This window comes from Dasypus novemcinctus, chromosome 29 (assembly GCF_030445035.2).
Source record: "Dasypus novemcinctus isolate mDasNov1 chromosome 29, mDasNov1.1.hap2, whole genome shotgun sequence".
In the NCBI taxonomy this organism is placed as follows: Eukaryota; Metazoa; Chordata; class Mammalia; order Cingulata; family Dasypodidae; genus Dasypus; species Dasypus novemcinctus.
The window spans coordinates 20560693-20585902 of record NC_080701.1 but is presented as its reverse complement, the minus strand read 5'-3'; the positions used below and the strand labels follow the sequence as shown (position 1 = coordinate 20585902).

At 44.8% G+C, this 25210-nt stretch overlaps 1 protein-coding gene across 1 annotated transcript; it reads left to right on the top strand.

Moving 5' to 3' along the window:
• Nucleotides 1-661: 661 nt before the first annotated feature.
• On the top strand, nucleotides 662-5591 carry GOT1L1 (glutamic-oxaloacetic transaminase 1 like 1). The gene is made up of 9 exons (XM_004469384.4): nucleotides 662-863; nucleotides 2330-2511; nucleotides 2828-2939; nucleotides 3187-3296; nucleotides 3517-3609; nucleotides 3726-3876; nucleotides 4361-4526; nucleotides 5010-5152; nucleotides 5398-5591. The coding sequence occupies exons 1-9, from the start codon at nucleotides 749-751 to the stop codon at nucleotides 5556-5558; spliced, it is 1233 nt and encodes a 410-aa protein (XP_004469441.2). The 5' UTR covers nucleotides 662-748; the 3' UTR covers nucleotides 5559-5591.
• The last annotated feature ends 19619 nt before the right edge of the window (nucleotides 5592-25210 follow it).

Below are 25210 nucleotides of genomic sequence, written 5' to 3'. Positions count from 1 at the left end.
TTTTTGTTGTGTCATCTCGCTGCGTCAGCTCTCCATGCGTGTGGCGCCACTCTTGGGTGGGCTGCACTTTTTTCATGCAGGGCGGCTCTCCTTGCAGGGTGCGCTCCTTGCATGTGGAGCACCCCCATGCGGGGGCACTCCTTGCACGCATCAGCACTGCACCTGGGCCAGCTCCACACGGGCCAGGAGGCCCTGGGTTTGAGCCCTGGACCTCCCATGTGGTAGGTGGAGGCTCTATCAGTTGAGCCTCGTCTGCTTCCCTCTACTCCTTTTGAAATCCCAGACCCTTTGTGAAATGAAAGTAGAAGCTTTTAAAACTGAGCCCTCGCCTTGCGTTGCTGCTCGTTGTGAGGCTTTCACTTCTGCAGGGAAGCCCTCAGCTGGCTGCCGGCCTTCCTCTCTCTTCTAAGGGGCCAGCTGGTGGTCTTGGATTGGGCAGCTTGAGGCTAGAAAAAGTGACTTAGGGAGGAGTGCCTGGGGATGCCATGTGCTCCCTGACCCTTCTCCTGCCCACTCTCTCAGGGGATTCTCATGCAGGGCCATGGAATGTTCCCCAGGCCCTTGAGGATACAGTTGGGAGGTTCTGTTGCTCTGGCAACCAGTTGTCCAGGGCCGCTGCTCTGGAGCCGCCAGGGTTCTGGGGAGAGTCGGGCCTGCCTGGCGCAGGCTTGGAGGAAGGCTCCTGGGTAGAAGCAGGGAAGAGCACTGGAGCAAGAGCCAGAGTCGTAGCTCCGTTTTCATCTCAGTTATGCCCACCCTCTCGGTGTTCATGGACGTGCCCCTGGCCCACAAGCTAGAAGGCAGCTTGTTAAAGAACTACAAGCAGGACGAGGACCCTAAGAAGATGTTCCTGGCCTACAGAGGTAGAAGCCTGGGCGTTTCAGAGTGCAAGACCTAGTCTTTTTTATTATTATTATTATTTATTTCTCTCCCTCCCCTTCCCCCCCCGCCCTGCTGCCTGCTTTCAGTGTCCATTTGCTGTGTGTTCTTCTGTGTCTGCTTGCATTCTTATCAGCAGCACCAGGAACCTGTGTCTCTTTTTTGTTGTATCATCTTGCTGCATCAGCTCTCTGTGTATGCGGCACCACTCCTGGGCGGGCTGTGCTTTTTTCACGCGGGGCGGCTCTCCTTGAGGGGCGCACTCCTTGCGTGTGGGGCTTCCCTACACAGGGGACACCCCTGCGTGGCACGGCACTCCCCGCGCACATCAGCACCGCACGTGGGCCAGCTCCACACGGGTCAAGGAGGCCCTGGGTTTGAACCCTGGACCTCCCATGTGGTAGGCGGACGCCCTATCTGTTGGACCCAATCCGCTTCCCAAGACCTAGTCTCGGGAGGGCAGCAGTTCATGACTGCAGGGGGAGGAGAGGCAGGCCCATGTCTTTGCAGGTGGAGCGGTCTTTGCGCGTCCACAGAATTGCCCAGCTTCGAGTGGAGAAAAAGAGCAGAGACTATCCACAGGCCATTCCATGCCCTCTCCCCGCTCTGGGGGCTTCCAGGGATTAGGCAAGAGTTAGTCATTTTCCCCAGCTCTGGGCTTGGAGCCTGTGGGGGACTGCACTTTCCTCAGCCACTTCCTTCTCCTCACTCTCTCTTCTGTTCCGAAACCAAGAATGGGTCCCAGAATGGAGCCTTCTCGCCACCGTGAAAGTCGGGTCCCCTCTGTTTCGTCTCACATATCTACAACTTTCTTTCTCTCTTTTTAAAAAGATTTATTTATTTTTCTCCCCTTCCCCCAGTTGTCTGCTCTCTGTCCATTTGCTGTGTGTTCTTCTGTGTTCACTTGAATTATCCTGCACATTGGGAAACCACGTCTCTTTTTTGTTGCATCGCCTTGCTGCATCAGCTCTTGTGTGTGGCGCCATTCCTGGGCAGGCTGCGCTTTCCTCATGGGGGGCGGCTCTCCTTATGGGGTTCGCTCTTTGCGCATGGGGTTCCCCTACACAGGCACATGTAGGCACAGCACTCCTTACATGTGGCAGCACTGCGTGTGGGCCAGCTCACCACACGGGTCAGGAGGCCCTGGGAATCGAACCCTGGGCCCTCCATATGGTAGACGGACGCTCTATCAGTTGAGCCACGTCCACTTCCCAACTTTCACCTTTTCTATGATTTGTGCTCTTTAAAATGGTGTTGTGTCTTTTGAAGAAAGCCAAAAATCGTCCATTCACTAACATCACGTTGGTTTTCAAAAAAAGTTGTCTTTTCATAGGCAACTTGCCACAGCCCCAAGAAACCGAGAACAGGCAGGTTGATTGTGGGCTCCCAGCCCATACTCAGAGGCCCCGAGGCCGGGCCCCCGGAGCTGCTCGTGCGATTTCCTCCACAGTGTGCATGACTGAAGACGGCCACCCCTGGGTGTCTCCCGTGGTGCACAAGACCCGGCTGCAGATTGCCCAGGACCCCTCCCTGAACTACGAGTACACGCACACGATGGGCATGGAATCCTTCGTCCACGCCTCCCTGGAGCTGCTGCTTGGAAAGCACAGCGAGGCCGCTGTGGAGAACAGGGTGAGCAGGGCCCTCTCCGGACCCAGCCCGACCACGGGGCGTGGAGGCCCGTGACGGTCCACCCTCAGCCTGGAAAGGGACCTCGGGAGGCCCCCGGACATTGACAGCGGAGACACCTGCCACTCAGGGGGTCCATGGCTTGTAGCCATCGAAGCACAGAGCCAGGGTCAGAACCCGCGTCCAGAGCCCCCATACCACCCCGCACTGCTGATGTGAAAGTTCTTTAAAGACAGGAATTCTCTGGCTGGTAGGCTCTGCTAACCTTGTTACTAGCACTCATTTTGAAGTGCTGTTTCTGTTTCTCTTTGGCCGGCAGGTAGGGGGAGTGCACACTGTTGGCAGCAGTGGTGCCTTTCGACTCGGGGCCCAGTTCCTCAAAGCTTGGCACTGGGAATCTGGGACCGTATATGTCACCTCTTTGCAAAAGGGTGAGTGTTATTCAAGATCAGTGCGACAAAAGACGCCTGCCCCTTGCTCCTGATTCCCACCCGGTTTGCAGTTGTCACTGTTGTCCGTCTCACCCCGTCACAAGAGAAATGGCGGACAAGCCAAGATGGGCTCGTCCTTGTCCTTGTCCCACCTTCAGACAGCATCCCTTGGGTCTGTTCTGTAGTACCTCTACTTCTATCTCTCCATTCCTCACGTGCCCACTGATGGCGGTCTGTGTTCCCGCAGAACTGCACGGATTCGTTTTCCGGGACATGGGATTCACAGTGTACGAGTACTCCTTCTGGGACCCCAAGAAGCTGTGTGTGGACCACGACATGCTCCTCGATGTGGTAGAGGTAGAGGGGACCCGCTCAGAAATTTCTCCCCAGACATGAAGTTTATAGTCTTGTTTTCTTCTCCATCCCTGCACTCTGATCATCCAAGGCCTTTTCTGGGCTTGGATTTGCCCGGCCCATTAAGAGGAATCATCCTGGAGGAGTGCTTCCACTCCAAGTGCCCTGCGGCCAGTACCAGCTGGTCGTGGAGGAGCCTGATGAGACCATCTTTTCTCTACAGCAGGCCTCACCTGGCAGTGTCTTTGTGATTGGAAGCATTGGAGAGTGGCATTTCACACAGAGTCAATGGGCCAAGTTGACATCCGCCATGAAGGTGAGCCCAAGCTCTCAACCAGCTTTCCTCCCTCTCAGCATCCTCCATCTCCTCCATCTGTCTCATCCTCTTCTCAGCCCATTGAGGACTTACTCTCCTTCTCCTTTCTCCTACAGAGCAAGCAGATATTCCCATTTTTTGATGTTCCCTCTCAAGGTTTATCCACCGGTGACCTAGATAAGGACACTAGACTCTTACGATCCTTTGTGTCTCAAGGCTTTGAGTTTTTCTGCAGCCAGTCCCTGTCCAAGAATTTTGGCATTTATGGTATGGAACAGGCATGAGCCAGAAGGAGAAGGGAGGGCCTGGTGCTAAGTGGTGCCCTACTCGTGACACAGAAGGTATTTTGGGTATCTTTTGCCCCCTGAAGAGAGCCAGGGCTCAGGGAGAGCACCACGGAGACAGAAGGGAAGTTGTGTCAGCTCAGCTACTAAAATTAGCCACCAAAACAGATGCTGGTTAAATAATTTCTCTACCTTTGGCCTCTGTTTCCTCAATTATAAGAGGAGGGAAAACTTAGTGACCTTTCAAGTCCCTTCCACACTTAAAGACTCTTACGGATGGGGAATTTTTCTGGAACAATTTCTAGCAACTTCCTGGGGTCAGATATCAGCCTGGTTGGGTTGGAATGAGGTCCCTTAGTTCAACCCTCTATACAGTTCTACAAGGTTGGAGGCAGAGTCATCATAGGTGAAGGCCCTGGTAATAAGTAAGATACTGAGGATGAGGTTTGTCTGTCCCAACGCTGCAGATGAAGGAGTGGAGATCCTAGCTGTGGTGGCACTCAACAACCAGCACCTACTGTGCGTCCTTTCCCAGCTGATGGTCTTCACCCAAGCCCTGTGGCTTAGCCCTCCTACCACAGGTGCCCGCATCATCACCTCCATCCTCTGTAACCCTGCTCTGCAGGTAAAATGGTAAGGGACAGGAAGGAATGGGCAGAGCCTCTGAATACCTACAGACAAGTCCTGCCGATTCACATGGTTTTGCTGGATGCTTCTCTTTCTGCCCACATAACCTCTTTACTCCACTCATTCATCAGTTCACTCATCATCATATACTGAAGACCTACTATGTAGCAATGGCAGTGTTGCCTTGGGGGACTGGGCATTAGGACATTCTTTTTGGACACAGGTCAAGGGAGTTACTTGAACTCTTCCAGAATGCAGGAAGAGATTAGGGCATATCTGGGGGAACTTGCTACTCCAAAAAGTCACCACCGATCCACAACCCTTTCATCCCACCCCTCGTCCCATTCATAACCATCTCAGATCCAGGGCTCCAACCGTTGTGCCCTCAGTCACTCTGTTGGGAGTTTTTGAAGGTAAGAAGAGTGGGATGGCAATGAAGAGGTTCGCGATCAGGGCAAGACCTAAGTTCCTGTTGTCTTTCCTTGGCAGGAAGCAGAGTCTAAAAGGGGTTGTAGAGAACATCATGTTAATCAAGGAAAAAGTGAAGGAGAAGCTCCGGCTCCTGGGAACACCTGGCAACTGGGATCACATCACTGAACAGTTGGGGACCCACAGCTACCTTGGACTCAACCGTAAGTGTTTAGGAGGAGGTGGCTCCCTCATTTCTTACCCTGGGCTAGTCTTTGAGCATTAAACTTCACTAACTAGGTACCCAGTCCTTAACTTCACTCCGGATTTTGTTTCTTCCCTGAGGAAACTAAGGTTGCGTTAAAGAACCTTCTATTGCCCCAGAAATGCTGACCCTCCCTGCCCCTCATTCTCTACCCTGGGCTAAAGGGGAGTGACGGGTGCTCTGAGGGTCTGTGATCATCACCAGTTCAGCAGGTGGAATACCTGGTCAAGAAGAAGCATATCTACATCCCCAAGAGCAGTCGGATTAACTTTACCTGTATTAATGCCGACAACATAGATTACATCACCCAGAGCATTAACGAGGCTGTCCTCTTCACCACAGACATGTCTTTAGAGAGTAAATGACTTCTGATTGGAATAAAAGCATCCATCTTTGCAGACATCCTGTGATTATTCAATGCAACAATTCATTTCTTTGCAAAGCACTCGCCCTCTGTTTCTAAGGCGGCATTGTCTAGCCTCAGCAAAGAGAGAAAAAAGGGCCCAGAGAAGAAGAAGAGTGTTTGCCTTCATTGACCATCTCATATTTACTGAGAACTACTATGTTACGGTCATGACCTGGGCATAGAAAGGAATAAAAAAACAGGCACAGCCCAGTCCTTCTTCCCCAATAAGAAGTTACTGTGGATTATATAAATAGTGAGTGTGTATGGGGTTTGGCTTTGTGAGCTATGAAAATGATTAAGCCTGTTTTTCTCTGCATTATTTTACATTAATAAGGAGACCTTGACTATGTCATTTAACTAATCTGTGTTCATCTGTGTATCCTTCCAAACGCTGGAGGAACAATTGAGTTAGCAGTTGGAATTAGACAAGATAAAAGTACCTGAAAAAGAACTTTTTAGGAGTCATGTTTCCACAACTTGTTGGGTTGCCTCTTTCTGTTCTTTTATTTTTGTGAATTTGAAATAAAACTCTTAACAAAAAAAATTTTTTTTAAAAATATGTCTAGAATTTAGAAAATAAATGCTTCATTGTGGACCAGAATAACTGGGAAAGACCTTGTGAGGCGGGAATTGATTTTGCTATTGGTAATGACTAAGATTAGGACATAATAGTTAGAAGGGAGCTAGAAGGAGATCCCAGGCCAGAGAGCAACCTGAGCAAGAGTCCCTGACATAATGATGGAAATGAATGGTTACTGGGTATCTATTAACGTATGGAACTCCGCAAGCCCCCAAGATACCAAAAGGTATGACAGTCGTTGCCCTTATGGTGCTCTCCACTCTAGCTGGGAAGACACAGTTATATTCTAAAAATGCAGATGAAAATAAAAAGTGAGATGTAATAAGTGCCAGATGAGGGTTTCAGGTAAGGCCAAAGGGGTTGGTCTGGGTGAAGTGGAGAGTGGGGGTAGGGAATTAGTTGAAGATAAGATTGGGTAAGTCATGTGGGACTGCAAGCCCAAGGAATTTGGATTTATCTCATAGGCATTGAAAGGCCACTGGAAATTACTATAGTGAAGTAATATACCAAGGGGCCTTCCCTGTGCAATGAAGGGTTAACTCGGCAGGCCTGGATGGCCCAATGCTTTCACATCCAAATGTCTTCAGGGCTGGCCCTTGATCAACAACTTGGAGGGAAGCAGACTTGGCCCAATGGATAGGGCATCCGTCTACCACATGGGAGGTCCACGGTTCAAACCGGGAGCCTCCTTGACCCGTGTGGAGCTGGCCCACACGCAGTGCTGATGTGTGCAAAGAGTGCTCTGCCACACAGGGGTGTCCCCCGCATAGGGGAGCACCATGCACAAGGAGTGCACCCCATAAGGAGAGCCGCCTAGCGTGAAAGAAAGTACAACCTGCCCAAGAATGGCGCCGCACACACGAAGAGCTGACACAAGATGATGCAACAAAAAGAGACAGATTCTGGGTGCCGCAGTTAAGGATAGAAGTGGTCACAGAAGAACACACAGCGAATGGACACAGAGAGCAGACAACTGGGGGGGGAGGGAGAGAAAATAAATAAATCTTTTAAAAAAACAACTTGGAGAAGACTTCTGAGCCCTTGGAGTGTCCTACCTGATTAGAATGTCTTTGCATCCTGAGGCCCTGAAATGTACTATATCAGCTTGATTGGGGTGGGGTGGGGTGGCTAGAGACATTAGCTAAGATGTCTACATGACCGACTCCCAGAACGAACCCTGGACACCGAGGTTCAGGCGGGCTTCCCGGGCTGAACACTTTGTATGGGCTGTGGCACGTTGCTGATGGGAGAACCAAGCACCGTTCCTGTGACTCCACTGGGAGAGGACACCTGGAAGCTTGTGCCTGGCTTTTCCTGGTTTCTCCCCATGCGCCTTTTTCCATTGCTGATATTCATCTGTATCCTTTCACTGTAATTAACCAGAACCTTGACTCTAACAGCTTTTCTGGGTCCTGTGAGTCCTTCTAGTGAGTCAGTGAACTTGGGACTGGTCTTGGGGATTCCCAGTACACACGTTATTATCACCCTTCCTCTGAGTTATTTGAAGCTAAGCATCAGATGCTTTCATTTGTAAATATTTGTGTATTTCTGAAAGACAAAGGTTCCCCTTTAAAAATAACCACCATATCATTATCAAATACCTTCATATCATGATGTATTCTGTATCATCATATATCCAATATCATTAATTCACATTTCCCCAATTGTCCTTTTTAAAAACAATGTATTTTTATTACAGAAGTTATGAACTTACAAAACAATCATGCACATGTGTGGAATTCCCATACAACACCCCTTCACCAACACACCACCACATCATTGTGGAATGTTTGTTGAAAATTATGAGATAATTTCATCAGATTATTATCCTTAATTATGGTCCATAGCATACATTAGGCATATTTTTTCCATAGCACCCTATTATTTACACAGTACATCTTGGGCATTTATGCAAAAACATTACAGTATTGCTGTTAACTATAGTCTATAGGTTACCTTAATTGTATTTTTCCCATGCTTCTCCACATTTCTTTCACCCTGCAATAGTGACATATATCTGTTCTAGTTCACAGAAGGACATTTTTGTATTTGTACTATTAACCACAATTTTTATTCACCTCTGGGTTCACTGTATCATTCAGTTCCGAGACCATTCTCTAGCTTTCTTTCAATTGACATTTATATTCCTATACTACCCTTTGCAGCCACAGTCCCATTTATAAACCAGTTGCTACTCACTATAATGTGTTACCATCAACTTTATCCATTTCCACACTTTTACAGTCAAGATCATTAAAACCTTTACATATATGAAGCATCAGCACTCCCGAAATGTTCTTTTTAAAAATCAATTTTATAGTTAACCATGCACTGTGATGGCTTTAAATCATGCCTGAAAATTCCTTGATGCTCCTCCCACTGAAAGGTAGAATTTGATTCCCCTTGTGTTCAGAGAATTTCTAATTAATAGAGTGCAGCTGAACTGATGCTGCCTGATGTTGGCAGCTAAGTCATAAGAGGTGGTAAAATGTCCATTGGCTCTCTCAGGACACTTGCTCTTGAAACCCAGCCACCAGGCTGTGAGCAAGGCAAGGAACCTCATGGAGAGGTCAAGTGTGGACATTCTGGCCCCAGCTCCAGTGGAGCTTCCATCTAGCATCAACTACTAGACACCTGGTGATTCAGTCTCCAGTCTTCAAGCCACCCTAGCTAACTCCGAGTGGAACAGAGACAAATTGTCCCTGCTCAGCCCTTCCCAAATTACACACTGAGGAGCAAAATAAATGTTGTTTTAAGCACTAAGTTTTGGTGTGGTTTGTTATACAGTATAGATAACTGGGATAATTATTTTGTCTTTTATTTGTCTTGTAATCTATAGTTTCCTCTGCCATTTTTTCCCCCTTGCAATTAAAAAAGAAATGAATAAATGGATCCTTTGTTCTGTAAAGTTTCCCATAGAATGAATTTTGCTGACATTCAGCATGTCCTGTCTTCCTGTATTCATTGAAAATAGGTATTTAAATTTAGAGATTTGATCAGATTCAGGAGCTATTTTTTTTTCCTTAGTAAGACCACATTATGGGTGTTGTTGTCTTTCACCAGGAGGCACAATATGCTAGCTGTTTTTACCATTAGCAGCCATTGATGATCATCACTTAGATCCACGAATTCGTTAGTGTTGCAGAATGGTGATATTCTAATTCTAATGTCTCTTCATTTATTAGCTGGAATGCTTTTATAAATAGAAATTTCCCCTCACTGTGACTTGCTTAATCTGAAGTACATTTTAGATGGGAAAGGCATAATTAGTTCTTGATTTTTACCTCTTCATTACCAGTTTTCAAAGTACTAATTTAGTTCCCTCGCATTCTCCAAAGGTGATCAATGACTTTTTAAAAAAAAATTCTGATTAACTCATGGATTTAAACTGATTTGGTGTGTTTCCTTCTACAGTAATAATTATCTTTATTGATATTCACCTTTGATGAATAAGCAGGCAAAACCCTTTGAACAAAGAAAAGTCCAGGACCAAGTGGCTGCACTTAAGAATTCTACTAACCATTTGAAGAAGATTAACACCAGTCTTTCTCAAATTCTTCAAATAGAAGTGGAGGGAACACTTTGTAACTTATTCTATGTGGCCAGCATTAACCTGATGCCAGAGCCAGATAGAGACATCACAAGAAAATCACAGTCTGATATTTCTTATGATGATAGATGCAAAATCCTTAGCAAAATAATAGCAAACTGAATCCAACAGTATATTAAAAGGATGAGAGGAGTTGATGTGGCTCAAGCAGTTGAGCTCCTGCTTCCCACAGGGGAGGTCCTGGGTTCAGTTCCCGGTGCCTCCTGAAAAAACAAAAACACAACAAGCAAAACAAATGGAAAAAAAAATACCAACTCTAACTGAGGGAGTGCTGAGTTCCCATTCCAGGGAACTCTGTCACACTCTCCAATGGAGCAGCAACAATCCCCCAAGTGCAAGGAAAAAGATCAGTAAAGAAGGATGGTCCAATGATGGGCCCTTGATACTAATGACTATGCTTATGTCATAAGCATAGTGTGCTTGAAATTTCAACTAGGCCTAGATGTGCAGGGCGTCTAAGAGTTACCTCCTGAGAGCCTCCATGTTACTCAAATGTGGCCACTCTCTAAGCCAAACTCAGCATGTAAATGCATTACCTTCCCCCCGGTGTGGGACAGGACTCCTAGGGATGAGCTTCCCTGGTGCCAAGGTATTACTATCAAGCACCAGGTGGTGATGCAACTAGAAAAAGACCTTGAATGAAAGGGGGAAATGGTAAAGACAAATGAGTTTATATAGCTAAGAGACCTCAAAATGACTCAGGAGGTAATCAGAAAGGTAGTGCTTATGCATGTCTCAGCAGGATCTCAGAGACAGTCAAAGTAGATACAACCCCAGGTACTGAGGCTCCTGAGGGCCAGGGAGACACCCAGGTCCTATGGTGATGGCAGATGGCTCTGGAGTTCAGTGCCTTGCCAGTGGGCCCTACTTTGGAATTTGTGCTCCTGAGTGTGATGGAGTTGGACTCAGATGTGACCTCTCTACACATGCTACTTCTGTCACTTTTACTGAACCTGTGGTTTGTGCTGGGGTTGGTGTATGCTCAGGAGACTTGAATCTCTGGACTATTCATGTGCCAGCTGGGTCCTGAGCCTTAGCAAAGTTGCAATGCCAACTTTCCAGTTTTTTGATATTACCCAGGTCAGCTAACAGGGAGGTGAGGATGGTCAGTCACTGCACCAGGGAACCGAGAGAGTCTACAACTGCAAGCAGGAGAATCCCATCCATCAGCCATGTGGGATCTAAACTCCCACTCAATTTAGAGGTGAAGTGGACATCACCATCCCAGGGTCCTCAGGATGGAGGAATAAAATATGAGTTAGAGTGGATTTACTAGTATTCTACTATATAATTATTGTGACTCTAGCAATGGAAGAAACTATCACTGATGTGGAGACAGTGACAACAGAAGTTGCTGAGGGCAAGGAGAGGGAAAAAGAGGATGATATGGGGCCATTTTGGGAACTTGGAGTTGTCCTGAATAATATCGCAGGGATAGATGTAGGATATTATACATCCTACTATAACCCACTGAATGGACTTGGAGAGTGTTAACTACATGTAAACTATAATTCATGCTGTGTAGCAGTGCTCCAAAATGTATTCATCAAATGCAATGAATGTGCCACACTGATAAAAGAAGTTGTTGATGAGGGAGGAGTGGGGGGTGGGGGGTGGGGTATATGGGAACCTCTTATATTTTTTAATGTAACATTTTGTGTGATCTATGTATCTTTTTTAAAAAAGATAATAAAAGATACAAAAAAAAAAAAGCGCAGGGAAGCTGATGTGGCTCAGTGGTTGAGCACCAGCTTCCCACATACGAGGGTATGGGTTCAATCCTTAGCCCTGGTACTGCAAAAGAAAAAAATAATAATTATACACCATGACCCATGCCCAACACCAGGTGTGATTTATCCCAGGAATGCAAACATGATTCAATACAAGAAAATCAATTCAATACACCACATTAATAGAATGAAGGGGAAATAAAACCACTTAATCATCTCCAGTAATGCAGGAAAGGCATTTGACAAAACCTAACACCCTTTCTTGACAAAAAATAGGTATAGAAAGGAACTTCCTCAACATGATCAAGACCATTTATAAAAAACCCAGTTAGACAATGGGGTGTGTGTGTGTGTGTGTGTGTGTAAAAAAAACAACACAAAACAAAACAAAGAACTCCACATCATAGTGGTGAAAGACTGAAAACTTTCTCCTTATGTTAGTTTCTCAGCTAAGACAATGGGAGTTTGACTCAGCTTTAAGGCTAAGAGAAATCCAAAACTAGGCGTCAGTAATGTGATGCTTCTTCCCCAAAGACCGTGGCATTCTGGGGCTGGCTGCCAGCAATCTTTGGTCCTTGGCTTTTCTGTCACATAGCAATGCACGTGGCCATGTCTTCTTCTTTCTCCGCCAGGTTCCACTGACTTCTAGCTCTCTCGATGGCTGAATTTCATTCTGCTTAGAAAGGACTACAGTAATCCAGATTAAAGCCTAACCTGATTCAGTTAGGCTACACCTTAGCTGAAATAAAACCTTCAAGAGAGCCTATTTGCAATGGACCCACAGCCATCAGAATGGTTTAAGAATATGCTTTTTTTCTGGGGTACATAAATCAATCTACTGTCCCCCTTAAGATCATGAACAAGATAAGGATACCCCTGTTCTCCACAGCTATTCATTAATTGCCCTGGCAGTTCTAGACAGAGAAATTAGGCAATAACAAGAGAAAAAAAGAGTCCAAATTGTAAAGGAAGAAGTAAAACTATTTCTATTCAAAGATGGCATGATCCTATATAAATGAAACACCCAAAAGCCACAAGAAAAGCTACTAGAGCTAATAAATGAATTTGGCAAAGTTGGAGGGAGCAAGATCAACACAAAAATCAACTGTGTTCCTATACACCAACAATGAACAATATGAAAAAAAATTAAGAAACAATTCCATTCACAGTAGCAGCTAAAAGAATAAAATATCTAGGAATAGATTTAACCAAGGATATAAAGGCGAATACACTGAAAACTACGAAACACTGCTAAAAAATTAAATAAGCTTTAAATAAATGGAAGGACATTAAAAGTTCATGGACTGAAGACTTAATATAGTTAAAATGTCAAAACTACCCAAAGCAGAATACAGATTCACTGTACTCCCTCTCTAAATTCCAGCAAGCAGTCTTTTTTTTCCCCCCTGAAATGGAAATTTAATCTCAAAATTCATCTGGAATTGTAAGGGGCCTGAACAGTCAAAACAATCTTGAAAAAGAAGAAAAACCTGGAGAATTCAGACTTTCCGATTTTAAAAATTACAATAAGCTGCATTACTCAAAGCAGTGTGGTATGGTATAAGGATAGAAATACAGACAAATAGAATAGGATTGAAAGTCCAGAAATAAAACCGACACAACTATGGCCAATTGAGTTTAGGAAAATATGCCAAGTCCACTCAATGGGAAAAGAATAGTCTCTTCAGCAAATGGTGCCAGGAAAGTTTGATTTCCACATGCAAAAGAATGAAATTGGATCCCTATCTCACATCATATATAACAACTCAAAATGGATCAAAGACCTAAATAGAAGAGCTAAAACCATGAAACTCTTAGATGATAAGTTAGGGGAAAATCTACTTAACTTGTATTTTGCAATGCTTTCTTAGATACAATACAAAAAACATAGGTAATAAAAGAAAATATAGATAAATTGGACTTCATCACAATTAAACTTTTTTTTTTCAAAATTAAAAGACTTTATTTGAAGAGTAAAATTGACTCTTGCTTATGAATAGGATTTTGATAATTGAACATCCCTGAATAGAAATGGTAATATAGTGACTTAAATAGAGTTGGTGATAAATTTATAAATGTTTACCAATTATATTTTGAAAATTTCTAGTGAAAGGAGTTCCTGGGCAACTGTGCTTATACTTTATTATCCAATAAACCAGACGTCTTTGAATTAAATTGTAAATGCTAATCATAAATGCTGACTTGTAAATAAGTTTGTCAAACATTACTAAGTCTCTGTAAAGTCTTCTGGACTCCAGAAAGTTTTTACTGCTAATATTTTAACCTGAATATATTTTATTTATTTATTTTTATTTTTTTTCAAATTCTACTCTATTCATTTTTTAAAAAATATGAGGTCCCCATTCACCCCCACCGCCCCCACCCCACCACTCCCCCCACAGTAACACTCTCCCCCATCATCATGACACATGCATTGCATCTGGTGAGTACATCTCTGGGCATCGCTGCACCCCACGGCCTGTGGTCCACACCATAGCCCACACTCTCCCACGTTCCATCCAGTGGGCCATGGGAGGACATACTATGTCTGGCAATTGTCCCTGGAGTACCACCCAGGACAACTCCAAGTCCCGAAAATGCCTCCACATCTCATCTCTTCCTCCCATTCCCTGCACCCAGCAGCCACCATGGCCACTTTTTCCACACCAATGCCACATTTTCTCGATTATTAACCACAATAGTTCATAAATAGAATATCATTAAGTCCACTCTAATCCTTACTGTATTCCTCCTTCCTGTGGACCTTGGCTTGGTTGTGTCCATTCCACATCTATGTCAGGAGGGGGCTTAGATTCCACATGGATACTGGATGCAATCCTCCTGCTTTCAGTTGTAGGCACTCTAGGCTCCATGGTGTGGTGGTTGACATTCTTCAACTCCATGTTAGCTTCCCACCAAATCGATGTCCAGACACCTCCTGCCCTGCAAAATCCCAAAACAGCCTGGTCCCGAAGAATTTCCAACGCTGCCCAGCCGCTTCTTTGCAGGAGAGATTATCAGGTGCACTCACTCAACCACCCCCTCCAATTAAACATTTTTATGCATCAAGACATGATCAATATTCTGTTCAGAAGAAACAGACTAGTGCTTTTAAAAAAAAGGGTAAAACATTTAAAAAATAATTTTAAAAAATTACAGAAAAAAAGGCATGATCAATAAAGTGAAAAGGCAACCTGAAGTTGCAAATCATATATGAGAAAGGGTTTAATATCCAGAATATATAAAGAACTCCTGCAACACAACAACAAAAAGACAAAGAGCATAATTTTTAGAATGAGCAAAGATGAACTGACATTTCTCCAAAGAAGATAGACAAATAACCAATAAAACATGAAAAGATGCCCAACATCATTAGTCATTAGGGAAATCCAATTCAAAATCACAATGAGATGTCACCTTTGTGGTGGATTGCAATATATACCCTGATTTAGACATGCTCTTAATCTTGATTTGTATTCTTGTGAGTGTGAACCCATTTTAACTAGGATCTCTTGAAGATGTTATCTTAGGTAAGGTATGGGCCAACTGAATGAGGCTGGGCATTAATGTGGGTTATTGGAGTCCTTTATAAGCTGAAGAAATTCAGACACAGAGAAAAAAGCCATGGGAAGCTGGAAGTCAGAAGTTAAGGAAACCCAGAAGAGAAAGGAGAGGACATCACCATGGGATGGGAAAGCCAAGGAACCCAAGGATTGATGGCCGCCAGAATGCTACGGACCCTGGGAGTAAGCAGGCCTCCTCATCTCTGAAACCATGTGTTTTATATTGCTAAAGGGCTGCTGATGCGAAGTACCAGAAATGGGTTGGTGTTCATAATGGGGATTTATTTGGGGTAAACGCTTACAGTTCCAAGGCCATGGTATGTCCAAATGAAGGGACCATCAGAGATGCCTTCTCTCCCAAGTCAGCTACTGTTGATCCTGGTATGTTACCACATGGTAAAGCAAGATGGCTGTGATCTCTGCTGAGGTCTCTGCCTTCCTCTCCAGAATCTACCATCTCTTGGAGTTCAGCTGTGGGCAACCAGGCCTAGGGCTTGCCTCTTACTGGCCACCTCTCTCTGTCCCAGATGCTCCACCTGCTTCCTGAGTTCGGCTGTGAGTTATCAGGCATATGGCTCGTTGCTTCAGCCTGGGCTCTTTCTTCAATTTTGAGCTGCTCTGTGCGCTCAGCCTCTTGGGAGCTTCATGCTTAAGCTTTGGCTGCTAGCAATCCTTGAGTCCTTTCACATGCAAGATCAAAAATGGCAGAGCACCCTTTTCCTGTGTGTGTGTGTGTGTGTGTGTGTGTCCATTTAAACCAGACCCAGCAAGAGGGTAGAGGTTCAACCTGAGTCAAAACTAACTGAAGTAGTCCAATAAGAGGGTCTCACACCCACAGAAATGAATAGTTCAAAGCATAATCTTTTTCTTTTTTGAATTCAAAAAAGAACTTCAAAATGCCACACCATGAGACAATAAATTCCTATTGTTTAAGCCCAAACCAGTCTGTGGTATTCATGATCATAGCCTAGCAAAACTAAGATAATCTCACCTACTAGGATGACTATTGTTAAAAATAAAAACAACTTCTGGGAAGAAGGCAGACTAAAAAGACAAGGACTCTCTCCTCTCCCAGAAAAATAGCTAGAGGACAGACAGAAATTGCCTGGAAAAAAATATGTTCTAGGATTTAGGACAAGAGGGGAAGGCTGGGTACTGCCTAGAAGAGAGAGGTGCACAGGAAAAGAATCTTGATGGAAAGACTGTGAGTGAGGGAAGTGGATTTGGTTCTACTGATAGGGCATCCGCCTACCATATGGGAGGTCCAGGGTTCAAACTCAGGGCCTCCTGACCCATGTGGTGAGCTGACCCATGCTCAGTGCTGATGCATGCAAGGAGTGCCGTGCCACACAGGGGTGTCCCCCACGTAGGGGAGCCCCACACACAAGGAGTGCACCCCGTAAGGAGAGCCGCTCTGTGCAAAAAAAATGCAGCCTGCCCAGGAGCTGATATGGAGCTGACGTACACATGGAGCTGACGTAGCAAGATGACGCAACAAAAAAAGACGCAGATTCCCAGTGCCGATGACAAGAATGCAAGTGGACACAGAAGAACACACAGGAATAGACACAGAGAGCAGACAACGTGGGGGGGGGGGTGGGGTGCAGAGAAATAAAATAATAAATCTTAAAAAAAAAAAAGAAAGACTGTGAGTGGAAGCTGCAGCTATAGCCTCCAGTGCTACTCACCCATCCTATTGATATGGGCTATGGGTTGGGGCTGTGGTCTCTTCAAGAATGACCTTGGCTTTGTGTGTCAAACAATAAAAAACTACAGCCCTGCCCTTCGTAACCATGCCAACCACTCCAGTCCCGGAAAGCCAATTAAGTGATATAGGCCCTATAGACTTTGGATATTAAGGAAGGATGCAGGGCGGTGGACTTGGCCCAGTGGTTAGGGCATCTGCCTACCACATGGGTGGTCCACGGTTCAAACCCCGGGCCTCCTTGACCTGTGTGGAGCTGGCCCATGAGCAGTGCTGATGCGTGCAAGGAGTGCCCTGCCACGCAGGGGTGTCCCCCGCGTAGGGGAGCCCCATGCACAAGGAGTGTGCCCTGTAAGGAGAGCCACTCAGCATGAAAGAAAGTGCAGCCTGCCCAGAAATGGCACCGCCCACACGGAGAGCTGACACAAGATGATGCAACAAAAAGAAACACAGATTCCCGTGCTGCTGACAACAACAGAAGTGGACAAAGATGCAGCAAATAGACACAGAGAACAGACAACTGGGATGGGGGTGGGGGGGAAGAGAAATAAATAAATAAATAAATCTTTAAAAAAAAAAGGAAGGAGATGCAAACTAAATATGTTAATTCAAGCCTATCTGGAATGTGAGAAACATGTGTTAACTCATGCTTATCTAGCACTCAAATAAAGCACCATTTGACTCTTCACTCCTACATCCTCTGTATAAAAAGAACCTGAAAATCTTATTTGGGGCTTGGGTGTTTGAACAGAAAAGTTCCCAAGCCTGGCTGGTCATAAACAAATTTTTCCTTCCCAAAATTATTACTGAGTCCTGCCGTTCCATACATGATTATTGAATCTCTCTGCTTCCACAACACTATGAGCAGACAATTTTGAATTTTCTGGCCTCAGGCAGGTGGTTACAGACAAAGGGGGCCACAGGGATCCACCTCCCCAGGAAACAGGAGAGAGAGGGACTCAGTCTAAGGCTGGTTCAACTCTTGACCAACAGATTTGCTGTCCTGTGTTCCACAAGCACTCCCAGGCTGGGAAAGGGGGAACCCCCTGGAAGCCTGCCTCTCTACTAACTGGGGCTGGTTGTTGAGGATGCAGAGGGGATCGGAATTATTTCCTACCCAGGAAAAGGGAGAGAGCTGCCAGCAAAGTTTGGAGAACAGCCTATGAGAAAGTTTGAATTGAGAGGCTTGTCGACTCTGAGCAAGATCACAGTGATCTGGTTGCTGATGCAGCCAACACACTGACCAGGCTTTGAACTGAGAGGGCTGTTGAACAGCACCATCTGCTGGTGGACCAAGAAAGTGCATGGGAGGAAACTAAAAGTAAGAGAGGCTTTTTTCAGCCTCTGCAGCCTCCCTCCCCAAGGTATGTGGAAGCTGGTCTGCAACCCATTACTGGGTCCCAGGCCCAGATTTTAGCAACTAACAGGTACACTTCTAAAGATCTAGAACAGGTTGAGCCAATTATCAAAGAATGCAGTAACACACAGCCACCTGCTACTAAATCCCAAGCAACAGAGAGAAATTGAGTATCAGAGTAAACTCACTATTATAATCAGATACCTAGACATCAGCAAAAAATTACAAGCCATACTAAGAGAATGGAAGAAATGGACCAAGCAAGGAATACATCAAAGCCTCAGATAAGACACAGAATTTGAGATAACTAATCAATGAGATTCACACAAATTTTTAAAATGGAATTAATGAGTTGAAAGACAATAAACTAAAGAGATAAAGGACATAAAAAAGACACAGAGGGAAGTGGATTTGGCCCAATGGATAGGGCATCTGTCTACCACATGGGAGGTCCAATGTTCAAACCCAGGGCCTCCTGACCCGTATGATAAACTGGCCCATGCACAGTGTTGATGCACACAAGGAGTGCCGTGCCATGCAGGGGTGTCCCACGCATAGGGGAGTCCCATGCACAAAGAGTGCACCCCACAAGGAGAGCTGCCCAGTGCAAAATAAGTGCAGCCTGCCCAGGAACGGCGCTGCACACACAGAGAGCTGATGCAGCAAGATGATGCAACAAAAAGAGACACAGATTCCCAGTGCCACTGACAAGAATTTAAGCGGACACAGAAGAACACACAGCAAATGGACACAGAAAGCAGACAACGGGGATGGGGGGAAGAGGAGAGAATAAAAAATAAATCTTTGAAAAAAAAAGACACTGAGTGAGCACAAAGAAGAATTATTAAAACCTGAATAGAAAAGTAATGGTGCTCATGGGAATGAAAGACACAATAGAAGAGATTAAAAAAAAACCACGTTAGAGCCATACAACAGCAGACTCAAATGACAGAAGAAAGAATAAGTGATACAGAATACAGAACAGTTGAAAATGAAGAGAAAGAATAGAGAGAAAAGAATGGAAAAAATTGAGCAGGGGTTCAGGGAGTTGAATGATAACACAAAATGCAACAACGTACATGTCCTTGGAGTTCCAGAAGGAGAAAAGAAGGGAAAAGGGGAAGAAAGAGTATTTGAGGAAATAATGGCTGAATATTTCTCAGCTCATGAGACAAATTAATTTACATGTCCAAGAAGCATACCGTACCCTAATCAGGTGAATCAGAATAGATCTACTCCAAGACACATATTACTCAGAATGTTAAAGGTCAAAGATAAAGAGAAAATTCTGACAGCAGAAAGGGGGAAGAAAACCATCACATACAAGGGATGCCCAGTAAGATGTAGTGAGGATTTCTCATCAGAAACCATGACGGTGAGAAGACAGTGGTATGATACAATTAGTATACTGAAGGAGAAAAATTGCCAGCTAGGAATTCTTTATCTGGCAAAACTATCCTTCAAATACAAAAGTGATTTCAAATATTCACAAATAAACAGAAACTAAGAGAGTTTGTAAAATCCATCTTTATAACAAGTACTAAAGGAAGCCTTATAGCCTGAAAGAAAATGACAGGAAAGACAGGCTTGGAGGAGAGAATAGAAGGCAAAAAATAGCATAAAGGATAACTAAAGGAGTAAAAAGACAGAGGAAAATAAGATATGATACATGAAAAACAAAGAAAATGGTGGAAGTAAATAATGCATGTACAGTAATATCACTGAATGTGAATGGATTAAATTCCCCAATCAAAAGATATAGGCTGGGAGCAGGCGTAGCTCAGTGGTTGAGTGCCTGCTTCCCACATACAAGGTCCCAGGTTCAATGTCTGGTACCTCCTCAAAACAAAACAAAAAATTATACAGGCTGACAGAATGGATTAAAAAAAGTAAAGTATATATATGCTGCCTACAAGAGACTCACCTTAGACACAGAAATACAAACTGGCTGAAAGTGAAAGGTTGGAAAAAGTAACCAAAAAAGAACAGGGGTAGCAAGCTATACAAATATTGGGCAAAACAGACTTTAAATGCAAAGAAGTTCTAAGTGATACAGAAGACCACTATATTTTAATAAACAGTCAACAATGTCTATGCATCTAACCAGAGTGCCCCAAAATACATGAGGCAAAATTGAAGGGAGAAATAGACATCTCTACAATAATAGTTGGAGACTTCAACATACAACTCACATCATTAGGTAAAACCTCTAGACAGAAGGTCAACAAGGAAACAGAGAACTTGAACAATATAATAAATGAGCTAGATCTAACAGACATATATAAAACATTGCATTCCAAATCAGTGGGTTATACATTCTTCTCAAGTGCTCATGGATCTTTTTCCAGGATAGACCACATGTTAGGTCACAAGGAAGGGCTCAATAAATAGAAAATGTGAAATTATACTAAGTACCTTCGTAGATCATAATGGATTAAAGCTGGAAATAAAAAAATAGACAAGAAGGGAAAATTTGCAAGTGTGTGGAAGCTGAGAAGAGAAGACAAGGAGAGGTAGATGCAGAGGATCACGCAGTGAATGGACACAGACTGCAAAAATAAAAATAAAAAAAAAATAAACAGCAGGACCAGGTAGGGGGAGGGAGAGGGGAAAGAAAGAACTTAACAAATCAATCACATTCAAAGAGATTGAATCAGTCATCAAAAATCTCCCAAAAAAGAAATGTCCAGGACCAGATGGCTTCACAGGTGAATTCCACCAGGCATTTCAAAAGAATTAACACCAATCCTGTTCAAACTCTTCCAAAAAATTGAAGAGGAGGGAAAATTACCCAACACATTTTATAAAGCCAGCATTATCCTAATACCACACCCAAATAAAGACACTGCAAGAAAAGAAAATTACAGGGGAGCAGATGTAGCTCAGCTTCACATGTGTGAGGTCCCAGGTTTAATCCCCAGTACCACCTAAAACAAACAAATAAACAAACAAACACAACTCTAACTGGGAGTGGATGTAGCTCAGTGGATAAGTGCCTGCTCTCCATGTACCAGGTCCTGGGTTCAGCCCCCTGTACCTCCTAAAAAAAAAAAAATTACAAACCAATCTCTCTAATGAACATAGATGAAACAATTCTCAACAAAATACACCACAACCAAGTGGGATTTATTCCCGGTATGCAAAGGTGGTTCAACATTAGAAAATCAATTCATGTAATATACCACATTAACATATTGAAAGAAAAAACCCACATAATCATCTCAATAGATGCAGAAAAGGCATTCAACAAAATCCAGCATCTTTTCTTGATAAAAAACACTTCCAAAGATAGAAATATAAGGAAAGTTCCTCAATATGATAAGGGGCATATATGAAAAACCCACAGCCAACATCCTACTCAACGGGTAAAGGTGGAAAGCTTTCCCTCTAAGATCAAGAAAAAGGCAGGAATGTCCACTGTCACCACTTTATTCAATATTGTGCTAGAAGTTTTAGCTAGAGCAATTAGACAAGAAAAAAAAGCATCTAAATAGGAAAAGAGGAAGTAAAACTGTATTTGCTGTGACATGATCCTATATATATATATATTTAAAGATTTATTTATCCCCCCCACCCTGGTCCCCTCCTCCCACCCTGCTGTTTTTGTTGTCTGTATAGTCTTCTCCTCTCATTTCTCTCCTCTAGGATTCACTGGTATTCGATCCTGGAGATTGCTGATGTGGAGAGAATTTTCCTGTCAGTTGTGCCGCCTCAGTTCCTGGTTTCTGCTGCGCTTCACCTTGACTCTCCCCTTGTCTCTCTTTTGATGCATCATCATCTCCTTGCGTGACTCACTTGTGTGGGCACTGGCAGACAACTCAGGCACTTGCTCAGGCATTCGCACACAGGCGTTCGCACACACACTGGTTCACCACGCAGGCACTTGCGTGGGCAATGGCTGCCACACAGGCACACTTTCTCTTCTTTATCACCAGGAGGCCCCAGGAATTGAACCCACCCATACGGTAGGCGGAAGCTCTATTACTTGAGCCACATCTGCTTCCCAATCCTAAATTTAGCATATTCTGTTATGTCTACCACAAAGCTATTTAAATAAGAAACTAGTCTGGCAAAATGGCAGGATATAGATCAACATGCAAAAATCAAAATTAAAAACTTTTGTACCTACAGGAATTTGTCAAAAGGGTAAAAAGGCAGCTGACTCAATAGGAGAAAATATTTGAAAATCACATGTCTGATAAAGGTTTAATACCCATGTATTGAAAAATCTGAGGAGGAAATCAGGGGGAAAAATTCCACCCAAATACCTACGAATCAATTTAACCAAAGTACAGGACCTATATTCAGAAAACTACAAAACAGTGCTAAAAGAAATCAAAGAAGACTAAACAAATGGAAAGATGTTCCATGTTCATGGATTGGAAGACTAAATACTGTATTGTTTTGTTTTTTAAAAGATTTATTTATTTATTTAATTTATTTTTCTCCCCTTCCCCACCCCCTCCTCCAGTTGTCTGCTTTCTGTGTCCATTCACTGTGTGTTCTTCTGTGTCCGCTTGTGTCAGTGGTACCAGGAATCTGTGTCTCTTTTTGTTGTGTCATCTTGCTGCGTCAGCTCTCCGTGTGTGTGGTGCCACTCCTGGGCAGGCTGCACTTTTTTCGCACTGGGTGGCTCTCCTTACGGGGCGCACCCCTTGTGTGTGGGGCTCCCCTTCACGGGGGACACCCCTGCGTGGCACGACACTCCTGGCGCGCATCAGCACTGTGCCTGGGCCAGCTCATCACACGGGTCAGGAGGACCTGAATACTGTATTGTGAAGAGGTCAATCCTACCCAAACTGATTTAAAAAAAAAAAAAAGAAATAGAAAAGGAAATTACAAAATTTATTTGGAAGGGGAAGTGCATCTGAACAGCTGAAAGTATTCTGAAAAAGAAAAGTGATGCAGGAGGACTTTCACTGCCTGGCCTCGAAACATGCTACAAAGCTACAGTGAAAGTCAAAACAGCATGGTATTGGCATGCTTTTTTTTTTTTAATATATGGTCACAAAACTTATATATTTAGAATTAGCCAGCTGGACGCAGTTTAGGTGATCCCAATTTTGTTGGCAACGTCCAGAGCATCATTGTCAGGAGCCAGCCAAACATTTGCCTTCTTCTCTCCATCAGGCCTGACCAGGGTGTTGCCGTGGCCACACCAAGGTCGCGGAGCGTCTTCACCGCCTGCTTGATCTGGTGCTTGTTGGCCTTGACATCCACGGCGCACACAAGTGTGTCGTTGCCTTCAATCTTCTTCATGGCTGACTCAGTGGTCGGGGGAACTTGGGGATGGCATAGTGGTCCAGCTTGCTTCTCCTGGGGGCGCTTTTCCGAGGCTATTTGGGCCGTCTCCTGAGATGCAGCATCTTGGGCTGCTGGAAGGTGGGTGACATGCAAATTATTTTTTTGGCTGTGGATGCCTTTCAGTACTGCCTTCTTGGTTTCAAAGCTTTTGTTTTGGCTTCAGTTTCGGGAGAGGCAGGCGCTTCCTTCTTCACTTTTGGCGCCGTCTTCGTGAAAAGGCCCAAATTGATTTATAGACTCAAATGCAATACCAATCAAAATTCCAACAGCCTACTTTACAGAAAGAGAGAAGGCAATCACCAGACTTATTTGGAAGGGAAAGTGCACCTGAATAGCAAAATGTATTCTAAAAAAGAAGAGCAATGTGAGAGGACACAGGACGCAGGTCCCTGGAACTCTCTGGAACCTTCTGGAATTCCCACAGCCTCTCGTGAGAAGAGCCCGGGAGTCACCAGACAGCTTCAGGGCCAGACTCACTTGAACACCCGCATCCCCCGGCGGCAGGTCTCGGGGTGTCCACCCCCACACTAGGGACCGTGTCCTCCTGGGCGGAACCCTCCGCGGCAGCGCCCCCCACACACCCCTGATCTGTGAAGAAGTCGGGGCCCACCTGGCCACTGTCAGCAAGGCCAGGGAGGGGCCTGCCTGCCACGGGAAAAGCTGGAGCCACAGGCCCCGGGCAGAAACCAGCCAGGGCTGGGCCCACGGAGCCACCTGGCATTCCCCTGGTCTCTCTCTGTGTAGAAAGGCGGTAGACCAGCCACTCCCTCCTACCTGTTTTTCCCTCTCCATGTCCAGAAAGGCCTTCTCCTCTGGGGCGGCGGCCTGGGGCCCTGGGCTAGGGAGCCGGCCATGCCCCAAGGGTGATCCAAGGGCAAATCACAGAGAAAGCCCCGGGACAGGCAGTGGCTGGGAGAAAACCGCCTCTAGGAACCGCTCTTTAGGGCCCTGTGCCTACCTTCACCTTTGCTGGTGGCTTCCATCGTCTACTGGCCCCAGGGAACTCCTGGGCAGCCGAATCTGTGTGCTTCCCCATTCCATCCCCACGGACCTGTCCCAAGAACCCTTACCCTCCACTCTGTGATTTCAGATTTACGCGGGACTTTCTCGCTTGTTCACCGTACACCAGCCACACGGGTCTTTTTACAGTCCTACAAACGGGATTTCCTGTCTCCGGGCCTTTGCACATGCTGTCTCCTCTGCCAGTAATATATTTGCGAGATCCGGCCTTTCTCATTTTGGGCATTTTGGGCATATTAGCTGTCACCTTAAATGTCTCCTCCATAGGAAAGTCTTTTCTCTAACCTTCCTACAAAATATGGCCTCTCCTTCCATAAATATGTGGTTCCTCTCCTTCCTTGTTTCTTTTGTACCTCTTGCCACATTTTTCATTTATTTTTCTTGTACTTTTTCTTTGCTAATTCAATGGAAAATAGGGCAAGAAACAGGCTTTGTCTTGCCTAGCCTATTACTAGAACAGAGCAGATACTCAAATATTTGTGATAGCACTTTTATTAATGAAATTGAGTCCTTGCTCGGGGATTGCTTTACAGAACTTTAGAGCCAGAAAGTGCCTCCTGGGAGAGGGCAGTTGGCCTGGTTCTACAGAAATCTGTGCTATCTGCAGAGTCCCTCGCTGCTTGAAATTGGCATGTCAGTGTAATTGTCAATTGCTGAACCCTCCAGTAAAGACCCAAGTCAGCGACCTCTGCGGGGCCCTATTACAGGGCCCTCCAAAGGCCCTGAGGAGCTCAGTAAATAA

What these genes read in the sequence shown, in the direction of transcription:
- GOT1L1 (XM_004469384.4), top strand. Translation starts at nt 749, where the DNA reads ATGCCCACCCTCTCGGTGTTCATGGACGTGCCCCTGGCCCACAAGCTA. An exon ending in GATGTTCCTGGCCTACAGAG is followed by an intron (nt 864 to 2,329) that starts GTAGAAGCCTGG and finishes TTTCCTCCACAG; the next exon opens with TGTGCATGACTGAAGACGGC. An exon ending in TGCTCCTCGATGTGGTAGAG is followed by an intron (nt 3,297 to 3,516) that starts GTAGAGGGGACC and finishes TTTTCTCTACAG; the next exon opens with CAGGCCTCACCTGGCAGTGT.